This window comes from Mustelus asterias, chromosome 13, assembly GCF_964213995.1.
Source record: "Mustelus asterias chromosome 13, sMusAst1.hap1.1, whole genome shotgun sequence".
NCBI classification, from domain to species: domain Eukaryota; kingdom Metazoa; phylum Chordata; class Chondrichthyes; order Carcharhiniformes; family Triakidae; genus Mustelus; species Mustelus asterias.
In genome coordinates, this window is record NC_135813.1 from 3766289 (window position 1) to 3787434 (window position 21146).

Here is a 21146-nt window from a genome sequence, read left to right on the forward strand (position 1 = left end):
TACACACATGGGCTGGAGTAGTTCAAGGCTGTGGCTCACCACCACCTTCTCGAGCATTGAATGGTGCCCTGCTCAGCAAATCTCTCATCCCATTAATGAATTTTAAAAATAGCTCAGTTTCTTGTGTCACCTAGCATCTGGTCAACAAACTGCATTAACAGAGATTAGTAACGTTACTGTGTGAACGTACCAGCTAGTACCTTTCCTAACAACCCAAAAAATAATTAAATGGCAAAAAGAAACAGGAGCTTCTTTTACCTGTTAGTGCTGCTGATTTGATAAAGGCCACAGAGAGGTACGATGCACCAATATGGGTTAGTGCCACTGAGGGCGAATTCACAATTTTCAGCTCTTCTTTGATTGCGTCATGCTTGGGATGACCGTTAGGGAGCTCACGTAGGCGACATTCGAGTGACATGCGAAGCAGATCCATTTTTTGGGCTGACTCCTGCAATTGCGACTGTGCCTGGTGTCAAATGCAAACCAAGTTTTTTTTTAAAAAAAGGATCTTGCTGCACATTGTTTCAAACCATGTGTCAAAAGCACTATAGTCAAGTATAATTCTGATCATTTGAGCATAGACAGCAAAAGTCAATAAATTTTCCCATAAGTACAGATGACATCCCAAGGCATATCATGGGGGAGAAATAGAGGGAAACAAAAGTATGGTCTGAAGTAACAAGAGGTTGAAGGGAATTCCTTACAACAAGTCCTAGACAGCTGAAAACTTGCCAGTAGTTATGATGTGGAAGGGCCAAGGGGTGGAACAGTAGGCCAGAGCTAGAGGTTCAAAGGGTTCAATGTGCGGCTTGTAAAGACAAGGTGGAGCAAGGCTAAGGATTTATAAATGAAGGCAAGGATTTTGAAATTGATGCACTGGGGAGTACAAAGTTTATACAGTCAAGGATTACACCGTGGAGTTTGATGTGGCACAAGCCGTTACTGGGCACATATTTGAACAAGTTGGAGTTTGTGGGCTTAAGAGGAAGAGTCAAAAGGCAACAAAAGCAGGGATAAGGGTATTAGCAGCACAGAGCTGTCTTTCCCTTGATATTAAATTGATGGTCCATCTACCTATGTAGGAAGGCATTAAAGATCCCATGACACATCAAAAGAGCAGGAAAGGTCTCCCAGGATCCTTCAATCAACATAATGAAAAAACAAAATCAGTTATCTACCTCCCATTTGCCAGAGTTGGCTGTGCAATGACTGACTGCTGCATTTGCCAGTAAAAAGTTTATTTATTTATTAATTAATTAGTGTCCCAAGTAGGCTTACATTAACACTGTAATGAAGTTACAGTGAAAATCCCTTAGACGCCACACTCCCGCACCTGTTCGGGTACACTGAGGGAGAAATGAGCATGGCCAATGCACCTAACCAACACATCTTTCGGACTGTGGGAGGAAACCGGAGTACCTGGAGGAAACCCAGGCAGACAAAGGGAGAACATGCAAACTCTGCATAGACAGTAACCCAAGCCAGGAATGGAACCCAGGTCTCTGGCACTGTGGGGCAGCAGTGCTAATTATTATGGCACCATGCTGCCCAGTACACTTCTGCAAGTTGAATTAATGGTGTTTAGATGTCCTGAGAAATAAGCTGTATAAATACAAATGCTTATGGTAATGAAGCATGTATCAAAAGTTGGCAAAAGATTCCCTACACAAACACCCATGATCTAGATCAATAGAATACAGATGTTAAATTGTTAACTCAACAATACAGATGAAATTGACCACTTTATATAGAAAATAAAACATACTAACCTCAAAATTCAAATTGTAGATCAATTCAATTTTTAAAAATTTAATTCATTGGACATGGGCATCGCTGGCCAGCCAGCATTTATTGCTCACCCCTAATTGCCCGAGGGGAGTTGAGAGTCAAGCACATTGCTGTGGCTCTGGAGTCACCTGTAGGCCAGACCCATAAGGATGGCAGATTTCCTTCCCTAAAGGACATCAGTGAACCAGATGGGTTCTTCTGACAGCTAGTAATGGTCTCATCAGTAAATTCTTAATTCCAGATTATTTTTTTATTGAATTCAAATTCCACCATCTGCCTTGGCAGGATTCAAACTCAGGTCCCCAGAACATTAGCTGAGTTTCTGGATTAATAGTCTAACAATAATACTACTAAGCTATCCCCCCCAATGAAAATGGAGATTACAAAATGATATTTTGCACACTTAGCTCTTGCATGTTAATGAGACTGGATTTTCTTCCACCAATATCAAAATATATAATGGAAGGGAGCATTTCCACTGCGACACCTTGATCTGCTCTTCAATCACCTGCTCTGCTTCCTAATGGCAACCTCCCATGCAAGCACAGGAGGTGGAACATCTGTGCTTTCACCTCCTCCTTTTCCATCATCCAGGGCCCCAAGCACTCCTTCCAAATGAAATGGTGATTTACTTGTACTTTTCCCATAAACTGTAGCCATTGTTCACAATGCAATCTCTACATTCTTGAGACCAATTGCAGATCGGATGATTACTTTGCTATATACCTTTTCAGCCTTCAAGCATAACTCTAAGATTCCAGTCATCTGCCACTTTAATTCTCCACTCTATGCCCGCTCTGGCTGTCTGTCCTTGGCCTCCTATTCCAATTAAGTTCAAAGGAAGTTTGAGAAACAGCACTTCATCTTTCAATTAGCTCTTTTACAGTGTTCTGGATTTAATACGGAGCTTAAAAACTTCAGATAGTATCCACTGCCCCATTTTTTCCACTCAGCACCTGCTACACTTCCTCTGGACCCACCTTTTTTCCTTTGCATGTCCAATTATCATCCCCTTCTTGTCTTGCATAATCTCCCTTTTGTCATTTACTCATTTGCCTTCCATCCTACATATTCCCCTTTGTTTTCCCCCCAACCACCCTATTTCTCCAAGTCCACACTTACTTAAGAACTGTTAAATCTAATTTCTTCCAGCTCTGATGAGAGGCCATGAATCGGAAAGGTTAACTGTACTTCTCTCTCCATAGATACTGCCTAACCGGTTGAGTATTTCCAGCAATTTTAAAAACTTTGATTTCAGAATTTCCAGCAGTTGCAGTATGTTATTTTTGCCAAACATATTGACTAAATTAGTTTTTCCATAACAGAGTTAAAAGTCACTTTCTATAAGTTTCCTCAGTCTCACCCATTTAGCACAAATTGTGCAATTGTCCTAGAACAACGTCACCATACCTCAGCCAGAACCTTCTTGTCCTGGACCTTCCTTCCTTCCAGCAACTTCACTGCATTTTTTGCACCTTCTGCTATTGCAGATTCAACCCAGAGATGATGCCTCAGTTCTTCAATTCGTAGCTCCAGAGGGCTGATAGTTCCTTTGTTGTGACCCACAACAGATAGAAAGTTAGATCAGTTTCAATAATGTGACATGGTTTCCTGGGTTGACTAAAGTTTTTTTGTACATCTAATTATCAAGACACTTGCTCAGGATAACAGATCATAGACAAACTGCACGACTAGTACAATATAATGGCCACATTTCTTTTTAAGCTGAGTTATCCAAAATTAATTTTGATGAGTTTCATCCTTATGTGTTTTTATGAGAAATTTGGAATTTTGTATACTTTCAAATTAATACTTTATAAATACAGCAAAAAAGATTAAGACTACAGAAGACATGGTAGCGCACTGTTGTGCCAAAACAGATGTTTTGAGTTGCTCTTGAAATATCCCAGATTGTCAGTTCACAACTCTGAAGAAAGGTGCTCAATGTCAGGCAGGTTCTTTCTTTTGGGTGATGATGCTAGAATATCTAAAAGAAAGTGACATTTGCACATAGGTACATGCTCCAGTGTGTGTGCAGTGCAGCTATAGCCCCTGCAGCAGTGAAAGAGCAGTTTTGTCACTTGCGGCTCAGAGTTGACAGTTTTCCTCCTGCTGGGAGGAGACACTAGTTAAATCATTCACATCCTCACAAAATGTGGTTCTGGGCTACTGCTAGAGCAATATGAGCAAAGCTTTCTGAGCAAGGGACCCATCCACTGAAGTGGTTTAACTACTAAGAGGAAGAATAATAAAACAGACCCCACCCGTACAAACATTTGCAAAGAAAGGTCAAAGTAGTACATTTTCTGGCACATGTTTCAAGTATCGGGAACCAACCTATGGTTTCATTGCTGTCCTCAGCTGCTCCAATGGTACGAGTTACTTTAAGGATCTGCATTCGAATTATATCAATCTTTATTTTACTGTCTTGTAACATCTGTTGTGCTGCTGCTAGCATTTTACGATCCTGGAAACAGATTTCTTTTTAAGCACTCTATCCAAGGAGGCAGCAAGTTCCATTAACATTAAGAAAAACTTTTTCAATCAGACATTAGAAAAATCTTGTGCTATTTTTTTAAAAAGAGCTCCAAGTTGAAAATAATGTTCTTTTAAACTTTCAGAACCTGTAGAAAGGTGAAAAAACTTTGGTCAGTTCCCAACCATTAAGTTCCTGAGCGCTGCTATGCAAAAAAACAGCAGACATTTCTTCTTTCCAGAAATGAGGCAAACAACACAAGAGTAATCCAAGGGGCATCTAAGAAATTATATGGAGATGCCGGTGTTGGACTGGGGTAAACACAGTAAGAAGTCTCACAACACCAGGTTAAAGTTCAACAGGTTTATTTGAGCGCTGCTCCTTCATCAGGTGAGTGGGATTTCAGTTCACAAACAGGGCATATAAAAACACAAACTCAATTTACAAAATAACGGTCGGAATGCAAGTCTTTACAGGTAATCAAGTCTTAAAGGTACAGACAATGTGAATGGAGAGAGGGTTAAGCACAGGTTAAAGAGATGTGCATTGTCTCCAGCCAGGACAGTTAGTGAGATTTTGCAAGCCCAGGCAAGTCGTGGGGGTTACAGATAGTGTGACATGAACCCAAGATCCCGGTTGAGGCCGTCCTCATGTGTGCGGAACTTGGCTATTAGTCTCTGCTCAGTGACTCTGCATTGTCGTGTGTCGTGTAGGCCGCCTTGGAGAACGCTTACCCGAAGATCAGAGGCCGAATGCCCATGACTGCTGAAGTGTTCCCCAACAGGAAGAGAACACTCTTGCCTGGTGATTGTCAAGTGGTGTTCATTCATCCGTTGTCGTAGCATCTGCATGGTCTCCCCAATATACCATGCCTCGGGGCATCCTTTCCTGCAGCATATCAGGTAGACAATGTTGGCCGAGTTGCAAGTGTACGTACCGTGTACCTGGTGGATAGTGTTCTCACGCGAGATGATGGCATCCGTGTCGATGATCCGGCACGTCCGGCAGTGTCGTGGTCACTGTTCTCCTGAAGGCTGGGTAGTTTGCTGCGGACAATGGTCTGTGAGGTTGTGCAGTTGTTTGAAGGCAAGAAGTGGGGGTGTGGGGATGGCCTTGGCGAGATGTTTGTCTTCATCAATGACATGTTGAAGGCTCCAGAGAAGATGTCATAGCTTCTCCGCTCCGGGGAAGTACTGTGCTCCGGTTTCCTCCCACAGTCCAAAGACGTGCGGGTTAGGTTAATTGGCCATGCTAAATTGCCCCTTAGTGTCCTGGGATGCGTAGGTTAGAGGGATTAGCGGGTAAATATGTGGGGATATGGGGATAGGGCCTGGGTGGGATTGTGGTCGGTGCAGACTCGATGGGCCGAATGGCCTCTTTCTGCACTGTAGGGTTTCTATGATTCTATGATTTGGATTTCCAAAAGGCGTTTGATGAGGTGCCTCACAAAAGGTTGCTGAAGAAGATTGGGTCACACGGAGTTGGGGGTAGGGTGTTAGCATGGATTGGGGATTGGCTATCCGACAGGAAGCAGAGAGTCGGAATAAATGGGTGCTTTTCTGGTTGGCAGATGGTAACTAGTGGCGTGCCGCAGGGATCGGTACTGGGGCCTCAACTATTTACCATTTATATAGACGATCTGGAGGAGGGGACTGAGTGTAGGGTAACAAAGTTTGCAGACGACACAAAGATAAGTGGAAAAGTGAATCGTGTGGAGGGCGTAGAAGGTCTGCAGAGAGATTTGGACAGGCTGAGTGGGTGGGCGAGGATCTGGCAGATGGAGTATAACGTTGACAAATGCAAGGTTATTCACTTTGGAGGAAATAATAGCAAATTGGATTATCTAAATGGAAAAAAATTACAACATGCTACTGTGCAAAGGGACCTGGGGGTCCTTGTGCACGATTCGCAAAAACACAGTCTGCAGGTGCAACAGGTGATCAAGAAGGCAAATGGGATGTTGGCCTATATCGCAAGGGGGATAGAATATAAAAGCAGAGATGTCTTGCTGCATCTGTACAGGGCATTGGCGAGGCCGCAGCTGGAATACTGTGTGCAGTATTGGTCCCCTTATTTGCAGAAGGATATATTGGCCTTGGAGGGAGTGCAGAGAAGGTTCACCAGGTTGATACCAGAGATGAGGGGTGCTGATTATGAGGAGAGACTGAGCAGATTGGGTTTGTACTCATTGGAATTTAGAAGGCTGAGGGGGGGATCTTATAGAGACCTATAAGATAATGAAGGTGCTGGATAGGGTAGAGGTGGAGAGATTCTTTCCACTTAGAAAGGAAGCTAGAACTAGAGGGCACAGCCTCAAAATAAAGGGGGGGGGTCAGTTTAGGACAGAGTTGAGGAACATAGAACATTACAGCGCAGAACAGGCCCTTCGGCCCACGATGTTGCACCGACCAGTTAAAAAAAAACTGTGACCCTCCAACCTAAACCAATTTCTTTTCGTCCATGAACCTATCTACGGATCTCTTAAACGCCCCCAAACTAGGCGCATTTACAACTGATGCTGGCAGGGCATTCCAATCCCTCACCACCCTCTGGGTAAAGAACCTACCCCTGACATCGGTTCTATAACTACCCCCCCTCAATTTAAAGCCATGCCCCCTCGTGCTGGATTTCTCCATCAGAGGAAAAAGGCCATCACTATCCACCCTATCTAAACCTCTAATCATCTTATATGTTTCAATAAGATCCCCTCTTAGCCGCCGCCTTTCCAGCGAAAACAATCCCAAATCCCTCAGCCTCTCCTCATAGGATCTCCCCTCCATACCAGGCAACATCCTGGTAAACCTCCTCTGCACCCTCTCCAAAGCCTCCACATCCTTCCTGTAATGTGGGGACCAGAACTGCACACAGTACTCCAAGTGCGGCCGCACCAGAGTTGTGTACAGTTGCAACATAACGCTACGACTCCTAAATTCAATCCCCCTACCAATAAACGCCAAGACACCATATGCCTTCTTAACAACCTTATCTACTTGATTCCCAACTTTCAGGGATCTATGCACACATACACCTAGATCCCTCTGCTCCTCCACACTATTCAAAGTCCTCCCGTTAGCCCTATACTCAACACAACTGTTATTCCTACCAAAGTGAATTACCTCACACTTCTCCGCATTAAACTCCATCCGCCACCTCTCGGCCCAACTTTGCAACCTGTCTAAGTCTTCCTGCAGACTACGACACCCTTCCTCACTGTCTACCACACCACCGACTTTGGTGTCATCAGCAAATTTGCTAATCCACCCAACTATACCCTCATCCAGATCATTAATAAATATTACAAACAGCAGTGGCCCCAAAACAGATCCCTGAGGTACACCACTTGTAACCGCACTCCATGATGAATATTTACTATCAACCACCACCCTCTGTTTCCTATCCGCTAGCCAATTCCTGATCCAATTTCCTAGATCACCCCCAATCCCATACATCTGCATTTTCTGCAGAAGCCTACCATGGTGAACCTTATCAAACGCCTTACTAAAATCCATATATACCACGTCCACTGCCTTGCCCCCATCCACCTCCTTGGTCACTTTCTCAAAAAACTCAATAAGGTTAGTAAGGCACGATCTACCTGCCACAAAACCATGCTGACTATCACCTATCAATTCATTACTCTCCAAATAACTATAAATCCTATCCCTTATAATTTTTTCCAACATCTTGCCGACAACAGAAGTGAGACTCACCGGTCTATAATTCCCGGGGAAGTCTCTGTTCCCCTTCTTAAACAATGGGACAACATTCGCTAACCTCCAATCTTCTGGTACTATACCAGAGGCCAACGACGACCTGAAGATCAGAGCCAGAGGCGCTGCAATCACTTCTCTTGCCTCCCAGAGAATCCTTGGATAAATCCCATCCGGACCAGGGGATTTATCTATTTTCAGACCCTCCAGAATATCCTGCACATCCTCCTTATCAACTGTAATACTGTCTATTCTACTCCCTTGCAACCCAGTGTCCTCCTCAGCTATATTCATGTCCCCTTGCGTGAACACCGAAGAGAAATATTGGTGGAACTTCTTCTCTCAGAGGGTGGTGAATCTCTGGAATTCTCTGCCCATGAAGTGGTGGAGGCTACCTCGTTGAATATGTTTAAATCACGGATAGATGGATTCCTGATCGGTAAGGGAATTAGGGGTTATAGGGATCAGGCGGGTAAGTGGAACTGATCCACTTCAGATCAGCCATGATCTTATTGAATGGCGGGGCAGGCTCGAGGGGCTAGATGGCCTACTCCTGCTCCTATTTCTTATGTTCTTATGTTCTTACTGGATGACGAAGGGTACTCTGTCCGCCGTGTCCCGTGTTTGTCTTCTGAGGAGGTCGGTGCGGTTTTTCGCTGTGGCGCGTCGGAACTGTCAATCGATGAACCGCACCAACCTCCTCAGAAGACAAATACGGGACACGCTGGACAGAGTACCCTTCGTCGTCCAGTACTTCCCCAGAGGGAGAAGCTACAACATCTTCTCCAGAGCCTTCAACATGTCATTGATGAAGACAAACATCTCACCAAGGCCATCCCCACTTCTTGCCTTCAAACCACTGCACAACCTCAAACAGACCATTGTCCGCAGCAAACTACCCAGCCTTCAGGAGAACAGTGACCACGACACCACACAACCCTGCCACAGCAATCTCTGCAAGACGTGCCGGATCAACATGGATGCCATCATCCCACGTGAGAACACCATTCACTAGGTACACTGTACATACTCTTGCAACTCGGCCAACGTTGTCGACCTGATATGCTGCAGGAAAGGACGTCCCGAGGCATGGTAATTGGGGAGACCATGCAGACGCTACGGCAACGGATGAATGAACACCGCTCGACAATCACCAGACAAGACTGTTCTCTTCCTGTTGGGGAAGACTTCAGCAGTCACAGGCATTCGGCCTCTGATCTTCGGGTAAACGTTCTCCAAGGCAGCCTTCACGACACTCTACAACGCAGAGTCGCTGATAGCCAAGTTCCACACACGAGGACGGCCTCAACCGGGATCTTGGGTTCATGTCACACTATCTGTAACCCCTGCGACTTGCCTGGGCTTGCAAAATCTCACTAACTGTCCTGGCTGGAGACAAGACACATCTCTCCACTTACATTGTCTGTACCTTTAAGACTTGATTACCTGTAAAGACTCACATTCCAACCATTATTTTGTTAATTGAGTTTGTGTCTTTATATGCCCTGTTTGTGAACACAACTCCCACTTACCTGAAGGAGCAGCAGCGCTCCGAAAGCTAGTGGCTTGTGCACCAAATAAACCTGTTCGGCATCCAAGGAAAGCATAGGCAGATGCTTTAGAGTAGGTAAACCATTATTTCCCTTCAGTCACTGGACCTGCTCATTTTAACAAGAGCAAGGGAAAAGAGGAGAAACAAAATATATTCACAACAGATGTTGCAGCACTGATATCTTGCGAATGGAATACTGAGATTTTTCCCATACTGTTGAATCACTGGAAATTGCAGAACAAAGGCTAGGAGACTCCTCTTGGTAGAACTAAAAATCATTCTTGGACCAATCTACCAAACATTTATGAGGTACCACAAAGGACCGCTAACCTTTAAACACACTACTTATCCTGTCTATTCTGTCTAATATTACCATATTAGATAATGTTCTGCAGCTGTGCAACCTTTAAATTATTTTAAGTTACTAGCATTTCAAAGGTTCATAAAATATGGAAAATGTTAGCTCCAAAATCAACCTTATTTCTTCTGCTCGTTCCAAACAAAAATATCAAAATAAGATGACCATTGTTCACTTTGAAATGCTCATCGTAAATATCATCCTTTATTTTAATCAATGATTGTCTTCCTTCTAAGCTCAAAATAGACAAACTTACACATCACCACCCCCCCCCTGTCCCCGCCCCATTGTTTTAAAAATCAGCATTATTCAGTCTTTAATTTTAATTCACTGGAGTCTCAAGTCCTGGTCGATCAAGTATCCATCAAATCTCAACATCTAGAACTACCAAAGAGTGATCAAAACTGAGCACGTTCCTAAGTGATCATATTTGCAAGGGCAAGGTGATGTTATTTATAATGCACCATCACTCAGCACACAATTTCTTTAAAATTCATAATGCCTGGTGAGATTGGAATGTAGAGGTCTTACCTTTGATGACCCATTGGAGTACATCTGAATCATGTTTTCAGCTCCCTGTTTCACCTTCATTTCTATATTCAGCTGTTTCTTCAGAGCTGTGATTCGACTGCTGAGAGGAGTCAGACATGGCTCCCAGCAACAGGGGTCTGGAGACATTCCATCATCTGGAGAAATTAAATAATAGAAGCTCTGAGTGCTTTTTGTTTAATTTGCAATAAATAGTCATCCCTTAGGACTCAGAACTGAAGGAAGCCAAACAACTTACTGACCTCTGCTGAACTGATGATCTTGTCTGACTTTCTTTCCCACAAACACCTATTGGGACCAATGCTATTGCATCTGGCTTTTAAAGCTTTTGTTTCTTTAAAATTACACCTTTTTGGGAGTGTTGCACTGTTAGAAGTCTTTGACCTCAATAATGCCAGTAACTGCACATGTGTCTGTTTGTTGTAGTGGTTCAAGTGGATAGGAGCCCATGCCAGTTTTCAAAGAGTAAGAAATTCTGGCGGACTGACTAATATCACCCCTTCAGCCGACATCGGAAATAGAGAGATGGACTGGTCATTGTTTTTGCTGCTTTTTCCCTCCCATTTCATTATATTTCAGAATAACTAGTTGTAAAGGAAATGTTTTAAGATGTTTCTGACACAGAAGATGCAATGCAGATTGCATTTAGATAGAAACATCTTTAATGTCTGTTTAACATCAATCATGCTCCAGTCCATCATAGTCATCCTTACATTACCGTGTTCTATCCTTTCTTCGTTAATGATAGCCCGGGGTATTGTGCTATGTAGAATGCCCCTTTAATTGTTAGTCCATCATACTTCACGTAGGAGGGTGAGCTGTGGGGAGGATGCAGAAATGCTTCAGTGTGATTTAGACAGGCTGAGTGTGTGGGCAAATGCATGGCAGATGCAGTATAATGTGGATAAATGTGAGGTTATCCATTTTGGTAGCAATAATAAAACAGATTATTACTTGAATGGGTGTAAATTGAGAGGTGAATACTTAGCAAGACCTTGGTGTCCTTGTGCATCAGTCGCTGAAAGCAAGCATGTAGGCATAACAGACAGTAAAAAAGACAAATGGTATATTGGCCTTCATAGCAAGAGGATTTGAGTATAGGGATAGGGATGTTTTACTACAATTGTATAGGGCACTTGTGAGGCCACACCTGGAGTAGTGTGCACAATTTTGGTGCCCTTATCGGAGGAAGGATGCCCTTGCTGGAGCAGGAGTACAACGAAGGCTTACCAGGCTGATTCCTGGGATGGCAGGTCTGTCATATGAGGAGAGACTAAGCCGGATTATATTCACCGGAGTGTTGAAGAGTGAGAGGGGATCTCATAGAAACTTATAAAATTCTAACAGGGTTAGAGAGGGTAGATTCAGAAAGAATGTTCGTGATGGTGGGGGAGTCCAGAACTAGGGATCATAGTTTGAGGATAAGGGGCACACCTTTTAGAACGGAGGTGAGGGTGGTGAATGTGTGGAATTCACTATCACCGAATGTAGTTGAGGCCAAAACGTTGTCTGATTTCAAGAGGTAATTAGATATAACTTTTGGGAAAAGGGATAAAGGAATATGGGGGGGGGGGGGGTCAGGATATTGAATATGATCAGCCATGATCAAAATGAATGACGGAACAGGCTCGAAGGGCTGAATGGCCTACTCCTGCTTCTAGTTTCTATATTTCTAAGTAGAAAATATTCTGCCAATCACAATAGCATAACTTGGAGTCATAGAGGTTTACAGCATGGAAACTGGCCCACCCCCGCCCCCCCAGCCCAACTTGTCCATGCCGCCCTTTTTTTTAAATAAACGACTAAGCTAGTTCCAGTTGCCCGTGCCCGTCAAAACACTTTTTCAAAGACAAAATTATACCCGCCTCTACTACTACCTCTGGCAACTTGTTCCAGATACCCACAACCCTGTGTGAAAAAATTGCCCCTCTGGACCCTTTTGTATCTCTCCCCTCTCACCTTAAACCTATGTCTGCTAGTTTTAGACTCCCCTACCTTTGGGAAAAGATATTGGCTGATTTATGCCCCTCATTATTTTATAGACCTCTATAAGATCACCCCTAAGCCTCCTACGCTCCAGAGAAAAAATGATGACACCAAGATTGATGGCATAGTGGACAATGAAAGAAGGCTATCTCAGATTGCAATGTGATCTTGATCAATTGGATCAGTGGGCTGATGAATGATAGATGGATTTTACTTTAGATAAATGCAAGGTGATGCATTTTGGTCTATCCAGCCTCACCTTATAATTCAAACCATCGAGCCCTGGTAACATCCTGGTAAATCTTTTCTGCACTCTTTCTAGTTTAATAATATCCCTTCTATAATAGGGTGACCAGAACTGTACGCAGTATTCCAAGTGTGGCCTTACCAATGTCTTGTACAACTTCAACAAGATGTCCCAACTCCTGTATTCAATGTTCTGACCAATGAAACCAAGCATGCCGAATGCCTTCTTCGCCACTCTGTCCACCTGTGACTCCACTTTCAAGGAGCTATGAAGATCTCTTTGTTCTGTAGCTCTCCCCAACACCCTACCATTAACTGAGTGTAAGTCCTGCCCTGGTTCGATCGACCAAAATGCATCACCTTGCATTTATCTAAAGTAAAATCCATCTATCATTCATCAGCCCACTGACCCAATTGATCAAGATCACATTGCAATCTGAGAGAGTCTTCTTTCACTGTCCACTATGCCATCAATCTTGGTGTCATCTGCAAACTTACTAACCATGCCTCCTAAATTCTCATCCAAACCATTAACATAAATGACAAATAACAGTGGACCCATCACTGATCCCTGAGGCGCACTGCTGGTCACAGGCCTCCAGTTTGAAAAACATCCCTCTACAACCACCCTCTGTCTTCTGTCATCAAGCCAATTTTGTATCCAATTGGCTACCTCAGCCTGGATCCCGCGAGATTTAATTTTATGCAACAACCTACAATGCGGTACCTTGTCAAAGGCCTTGCTAAAGTCCATGTCGACAACATCAACTGCACTGCCCTCATCTACCTTCTTGGTTACCCCTTCAAGAAACTCAATCAAATTTGAGACCTGATTTTCCTCTCAAAGCCATGCTGACTGTCACTAATCAGTCCTTGCCTCTCTAAATGGCTGTAGATCCCGTCTCTCAGAATACCTTCTCACAACTTACCCACTACAGCTGTGAGGTTCACCAGCCTGTAGTTCAAGCTTTTCCCTGCAGCCCTTTTTAAACAAAGGCACAACATTTGCCACCCTCCAGTCTTCAGGCACCTCACCTGTGGCTGTCAATGATTCAAATATCTCCGCTAGGGGACCCGGAATTTCCTCCCTAGCCTCCCACAATGTCCCGGGATACACCATCAAGTCCGGGGGATTTATCTACCTTGATGCGCTTTAAGACTTCCAGCACCTCCTTCTCTGTTAAGACATTACTATTTATTTCCCCAAGTTCCCTAACATCCATGCCTTTCTCAACAGCAAATACTGATGAGAAATATTAATTTAGGATCTCACCCATCTCTTGTGGATCCGCACATAGATGACCTTGTTGATCCTTAAGAGGCCCTACTCTCTCCCTAGTTACTATTTTGCCCTTTATTTATTTGTAGAATCTCTTTGGATTCTCCTTTGCCTTATCAAAGGAGAATCCAAAGACAATCTCGTGTCCCCTTTTTGCCCTCCTGATTTCTCTCTTAACCCTACTCCTACATCCCCTATACTCTTCAAAGGATTCACTTGATCCCAGCTGCCTATGCATGTCATGTGCCTCCTCCTTTTTCTTGACCAGGGCCTCGATATCCCGAGTCATCCAGGGTTCCCTACTTCTACCAGCCTTGCCCTTCACTTTAATAGGAAAGTACTTACCCTGAACCCTGGTTAACACACTTTTGAAAGTCTCCCACTTACTAGACACCCCTTTGCCTGCCAACAGACTCCCCCAATTAAATTTTGAAAGTTTCTGTCTGATACCATCAAAATTGGCCTTGCCCCAGTTTAGAATTTTAACCTTTGGGCCAGACTTATCATCCTCCATAGCAATCTTAAAACTAATGGAATTATGGTCACTGGTCCCAAAGCGATCCCTCACTAACATTTCTGTCACCTGCCCTTCCTTATTTCCCAACAGGAGGTCAAGTTTTGCCCCCTCTCTAGTCAGGCCATCCACATACTGAATGAGAAATTCCTCCTGAATACATTCAACACATTTCTCTCCATCCAAGCCTTTTATACTATGGCTGTCCCAGTCAATATTGGGAAAGTTAAAATCCCTTACTATTACCACCCCATTTTTCTTGGAGCTATCTGTAATCTCCTTACATATTTGCTCCTCAATTTCCCGCTATTTGGGGGCCTATAGTACAAAGCCTTATCAAAGTGATTTCCCCCTTATTTCTCAGTTCTACCCATACAGACTCAGTGGGTGAACCTTGGTTATATCCCTTCTCAGTACTGCTGTGATGCTTTCCCCAATCAAAAATGCAACTCCCCCTCCTCTCTTACCTTCTGTTCTATTTTTCCTATAGCATCTGTACCCTGGAACATTGAGCTGCCACTCCTGTCCCTCCCTTAGCCATGTTTCAGTAATAGCTATAATATCCCAGTCCCATGTACCCATCCATGCCCCGAGTTCATCTGCCTTGCCTGTCAGGCCTCTTGCATTGAAATAAATGCAGTTTAATCTGGACCTCCCTTGCTCTCTGCTCTGCTTTTGCCTGAGCAGTCTAGTACTAGGAATACTGACACTGCCTTTACTATTTAATGTGCTCTCTTCCACTTCTGTGCTGTCCTCAACCTTCTCTTCTGTCTCCCTATGGGTCCCACCCCCCTGCCAAACTAGTTTAAACCTTCCTGAGTGTCTCTATCAAATCTCCCTGCCAGGATATTAGTCCACTACCAGTTCAGGTGTAACCTGTCCCTCTTGAACAATTGTGCAGTAGGGAAAAACAAAATTAAATTTATAAATCCCAGCTAAGTACCACTATGGGTCAAGGATTGGGTTTTATTAGCAGCTCCATATTAATTTTTGCTGCAGAATTTTAGGACATAAGTAGGGTCTTATTTATTACTCTTACTATAATTGCATTGGGCTTACAACACATGGGTTATAGTTACTGTAACAACAGTACATTGGAATAGTGAATGAGCCTTGGAACGGCATGCATTTCCCTCTCACTATTGCACTTCCAAGTATCCCATCACTGGGGCAGCAGTAAAGTTGGAGGGATAATCATGTCCTTCCCTTTTGAATCAAAGTCTGTAACATCTCAATGTAGTCACAGCTTTATGAATTAAGCTTTCATCGGGTGAAGTGTGTAACTCATGCTCTTTAGCTCCATAGAAAGGGTCAGGTCTTCCTATCCAAGGCTTAGAAATCAATTGCACTCACCTCCCCGATTGTCTCTGTCTGTGACAACAATTCGTGCATTTAGCTCCTGAAGCTCCCAGTGCAGTCGTTCCAACTTGCGATTTGAGGTTTTCAAAATGTTTTCCACATGTGCCAGATTTTTTTTGTCCGTTGTCACCTTGCGCAAATTCTCTGTTCCTTCTTTGATTTTCAGCTCCTTTTGTATTTCACGTCGAATCAGCTCTTTCACTCCATCGAGTTTCTGCTGCATATCTGGGTCCAACAGGTCAGTCCCCTCTGCCAGCTCCAGTCTCTGGCTGATCAACAGCTGGTAAGTATTGCTCTAAAAAAAAGTTATGGTTGTTCATTACTGCAAATTAAATTGTAACATTTGATAAGGTACTTTTTAAAATTCATTCGTGGGACTTGGTGTCACTGGCTGGCCAGCATTTATTGCCCATTCCTAATTGCCAGAGGGCAATTGAGAGTCAACCCCATTGCTATGGCTCTGGAGTCACTGTAGGCCAGACCAGGTAAGGACAGCAGATTTCCTTCCCTAAAAAGGACATTAGTGAACCAGATGGGTTTTTTCCAACAATTGGCAACAGTTTTGTGGTCATCAGTAGATTCTTAATTCCAGATTTTTTTTTTTAATGAATTCAAATTCCATTCTGCCATGGCAGGATTCAAACCCAGGTCCCCAGATCATTAGCTGAGTTTCTGGATTAATAGTCTAACGATAATACCAAGGAGTTGAATGTCCTATTCTAGTCTCTCACGTTCCATATTCTTAATGTTACTGCCGTTTATTCCAATTTTAAAAGCAACATTCCAATTACTGTAACATCACATCATTCAGCTAAGTTGCATGGCAATTTACTATACAAATTGCTCCCGCATATTTGCAGCCTTCATCGAATGCTGTATTTTTGAGTTGTCTTTAGCTGTGAAGTTGCTTGGCCTTTTGGGTTGCTACACTTCAACCACCTTTCAAACTGAATCTAGTATTTTTCCTAGAGAACCAAACAGGAATTTACAGATGCCTGAAGTCACACACGCTTCTGATGATTATGAACCAGGACACCAGGAAACACTCCCCAACTTGGTTTTGAAAAATACATTCACCAGACACGAGCATAACTCTTCGGCCAGCATTCATGGCCCCTTGCAACAACAGCACAGCCTGCTTGGCCCTTGCAGAGGGTAGTTAAATCATTGTGGGTCTGGAGCAGGTATATGTCACACTGGGTGAGGAGGGAATATTTACTTCCATAGAGGACATTCGAAAAAAAATCTGTTTCTGACAGTGCCACGACCCCTCAGGACTGACCCTCCGACAGCACGGCACTCCCTCAGCACTGACCCTCTGACAGTGCGATACTCCCTCAGTACTGACCCTCCGACAGTGCGGCACTCCCTCAGTGCTGACCCTCCGACAGTGCGGCACTCCCTCAGTGCTGACCCTCCGACAGTGCGGCACTCCCTCAGTGCTGACCCTCCGACAGTGCGGCACTCCCTCAGCGCTGACCCTCTGACAGTGCGGCACTCCCTCAGCGCTGACCCTCTGACAGTGCGGCACTCCCTCAGCGCTGACCCTCTGACAGTGCGGCACTCCCTCAGCGCTGACCCTCTGACAGTGCGGCACTCCCTCAGCGCTGACCCTCTGACAGTGCGGCACTCCCTCAGCGCTGACCCTCTGACAGTGCGACACTCCCTCAGCGCTGACCCTCTGACAGTGCGGCACTCCCTCAGCGCTGACCCTCTGACAGTGCGGCACTCCCTCAGCGCTGACCCTCTGACAGTGCGGCACTCCCTCAGCGCTGACCCTCTGACAGTGCAGCACTCCCTCAGTACTGACCCTCTGACAGTGCAGCACTCCCTCAGTACTGACCCTCTGACAGTGCGGCACTCCCTCAGTACACAGTGGGGATGGCAACATGGAATTTATGCGCTGGTGTCGGGGAGGAAGTGAGTGCTGCCCATTGAGCCACAGTTTATTTGGACAAGGCGGAGGCAGCACCGGGTGTTCGCGGACTATCCGCCGTCGCTGGCCGCCTCCCCCGGGACCCGCTTTCCACCCGGAGACGGTTCCTGACCTGCTGGCAATCACCCGCCATCCTCACTCAGCTCCTTTCTCTTGGTCTTCTCTCAGGGGACGGAGCAGCCGGTTATCCGCGCATTCCGGCTGGGCTCTGCAGCCGATTAGCGGGGGGAGGGGGTGGCGGGTAACGGACACCTTTTGAATTTTTAAACCCGCCGCGCGCCCGCCCAGGCTCTGAACAGGGCGCTGCACGCCCTCCGCCCATTGGCCAGTTAGGGTCAGGCGGGCACGGTCAATCACCTCCGCTAGCCAATGGAATGAGAAAGGCGGGTCCCAGGGGCCGTTTACGTCACCGAGTCACCTTCTGCTGACGTCACCCGTTCAGTCTCCCAGTTTGATGTGATGACGCCATTGGGTTAAGCCAGCTCCTTCTCCAAGATCAGTGAGTAGTCTCACAACACCGGGTTAAAGTCCAGCAGGATTATTTGGTAGCATGAGCTTTCGGAGTGCTGCTCCTTCAACAGGTGAGTGCAAGATTTGGTTCACAAACAGGGCATGTATATAGACACAAACTCAGTTACAAGATAACAGTTGGAATGTGAGTCTTAACAGGTAATCAAGTCTTTACAGGTGCAGACAATGCGAGTGGAGAGAGGGTTAAGCACAGGTTAAAGAGGTGTGAATTGTCTCAAGCCAGGACAGTTAGTGAGATTTTGCAAGCCCAGACAAGTCGTGGGGGTTACAGATAGTGTGACATGAACCCAAGATCCCAGTTGAGGCTGTCCTCATGCATGCAGAACTTGGCTATCAGTTTCTGCTCGGCGATTCTGCGTTGTCGTGTGTCTTGAAGGCCGCCTTGGAGAATACTTACCCGAAGATCAGAGGCTGAATGCCCTTGACTGCTGAAGTGTTTTCCAGGATCAACAATGCCTTTTCTCGTAATCCTTCTCCCCATGTCTGCATGGGTTTCCTCCCACAGTCCAAACACATGGGTGTTAGGTTGACTGGCTGTGCTAAGTTGCCCCTTAGTGTCGAGGAATTAGCAGTGTAAATGTGTGAGATTACAGGGATAGGGCCTCAATGGAATTGTTGTTAGTGGAGGCTTAATGGGCCAAATGGCCTCCTTCTACACTATAGGGATACTATGAGTTAAACCACCAAAAACACACTGGGCTGCATTGTTGTGATCAAAAATACCCTTCTCAGGCCCGTAGCATAAGAGGTAAACAAAGCAAGTGCTCTGAAGAAGTCACACAGACTCAAAATGTTAACTCTTTCTTTCTCCACGAGATGCTGCCAGACCTAGAGTCATAGAAGTCTCACAACGCCAGGTTAAAGTCCAACAGGTTTATTTGGAATCACGAGCTTTCGGAGCACTGCTTCTTCCTCGGGTGAGTGCGTAATGAATTCGATGATCAGTCACAATCAAAATGAAAGGTGGAGCAGGCTCAAAGGGCTGAATGGCCTACTCCTGCTTCTAGTTTCTAAGTAGAAAATATTCTGCCAATCACAATAGCATAACCTAATTGTGCAGTAGGGAAAAACAAAATTAAATTTATAAATCTCAGCTAAGTACCACTATGGGTCAAGGATTGGTTTTATTGGCAGCTCCATATTAATTTTTGCCATGGAACAGTGCTCCGAAAGCTCGTGATTCCAAATAAACCTGTTGGACTTTAACCTGGTATTGTGAGACTTCTTACTGTGCCCACCCCATTCCAACGCCGGCATTTCCACCTCATAGAGTCATAGAGATATACAGCACGGAAACAGGCCATTTGGTCCAACTTGTCCATGCTGACCAGGTTTCCTAAACTGAACTAGTCCCATTTGCCTGCGTTTGTCCCATATCTCTCTGAACCTTTCCCATCCATGTACCTGTCCAAATGTATTTTAAATGTTGTAATTGCACCCGCCTCTACCACCTCCTCTGGCAGCTCATTCCATACACGCACCACCCTCTGTGTGAAAAAGCTGCCCCTCAGGTCCTTTGTAAATCTTTCCCCTCTCACCTTAAGCCTATACCTTCTAGTTCTGGATGCCCCTACCCTGGGGAAAAGACCTTGGCTGTTCACTTTATCCAAGCCCCTCATGATTTTATAAATCTCTAGAAAGTCACCCCTCATCCTCCTTTACTCCAGGGAAAAACGTACCAGCCTATCCAGCCTCTCCTTATAATTCAAACCTTCCAGTTCTGGTAACATCCTTGTAAATCTTTTTTACACCCTTTCCAATCTAATAACGTCCTACCTTTCCAGAATTGTAAGCAGTACTCCAAATGTGGTCTTACCAATGTCTTGTACAGTTGTAACATAACGTTCCAACTCCTGTACTCAATGCTCTGACGGATGCAGGCTGGTGTTCCAAACACCACCTTCACCACCCTGTCTATCTGTGACACCATTTTCAAGGGACTATGTACCTGCACCCTTAGGTCTCTCTGTTCGACAACACTCCCCAGGGCCCTACCACTAACTGCGTAAATCCTGCCCTGGTTTGTCTTACTAAAATGCAAAACCTCACATTGATCTCAATTAAACTCCATCTGCTATTCTTTGGCCCAATCATGATCTTGTTGTAGTCTTAGATAATCTTCACTGTCCACCTGCTGAGTCTTTCCAGATTTTTCTGTTTCCATTGAAGCAAGTTTCCACAGCTACAGCTTGTGAGGTGCCGCTCTGCATCAAGCACGGCTGGTCAGGAGGCTATCCCACTCTTACTACCTGCCATAGGTGTATTGGAAGGATTTACAGGTTGATAAACAACCTGTTTGAGACTGAGCAGATTGGGTTTGTATTCGTTGGAATTTAGAAGGCTGAGGGGGGATCTTATAGAGACCTATAAGATAATGAAGGGGCTGGATAGGGTAGAGATGGAGAGATTCTTTCCACTTAGAAAGGAAACTAGAACTAGAGGGCACAGCCTCAAAATAAAGGGGGGTCAGTTTAGGACAGAGTTGAGGAGGAACTTCTTCTCTCAGAGGATGGTGAATCTCTGGAATTCTCTGCCCACTGAAGTGGTGGAGGCTACCTCGTTGAATATGTTTAAATCACGGATAGATGGATTCCTGATCAGTAAGGGAATTAGGGGTTATAGGGATCAGGCGGGTAAGTGGAACTGATCCACTTCAGATCAGCCATGATCTTATTGAATGGCGGGGCAGGCTCGAGGGGCTAGATGGCCTACTCCTGCTCCTATTTCTTATGTTCTTATGTTCGTCTATGATATGAATGCACCTTCTGTGGCTATCAAGTTCTGGAGTGGGACCCCGGCCCAGAACTTCTGTCTCAGAGACAGGTACACTACCCACTGTTCCACAAGATCTCTTCCCTTTTT

General features: G+C 44.9%; 1 protein-coding gene across 1 annotated transcript in view; it reads right to left on the reverse strand.

The window, feature by feature from the left end:
* The window catches only part of pkn3 (protein kinase N3), a 54696-nt gene extending 36736 nt beyond the window's left edge, over positions 1 to 17960 (reverse strand). The window contains exons 1-6 of the mRNA XM_078227572.1: positions 17866 to 17960; positions 15812 to 16112; positions 10416 to 10570; positions 4126 to 4255; positions 3199 to 3338; positions 259 to 466 (exon numbers count right to left, since the gene is read on the reverse strand). Coding sequence (XP_078083698.1) covers positions 259 to 466; positions 3199 to 3338; positions 4126 to 4255; positions 10416 to 10570; positions 15812 to 16112; positions 17866 to 17886 — 955 coding nt within the window. The 5' untranslated portion in view covers positions 17887 to 17960. The remainder of the gene's footprint in view (positions 1 to 258; positions 467 to 3198; positions 3339 to 4125; positions 4256 to 10415; positions 10571 to 15811; positions 16113 to 17865) is intronic.
* Positions 17961 to 21146: the final 3186 nt, after the last annotated feature.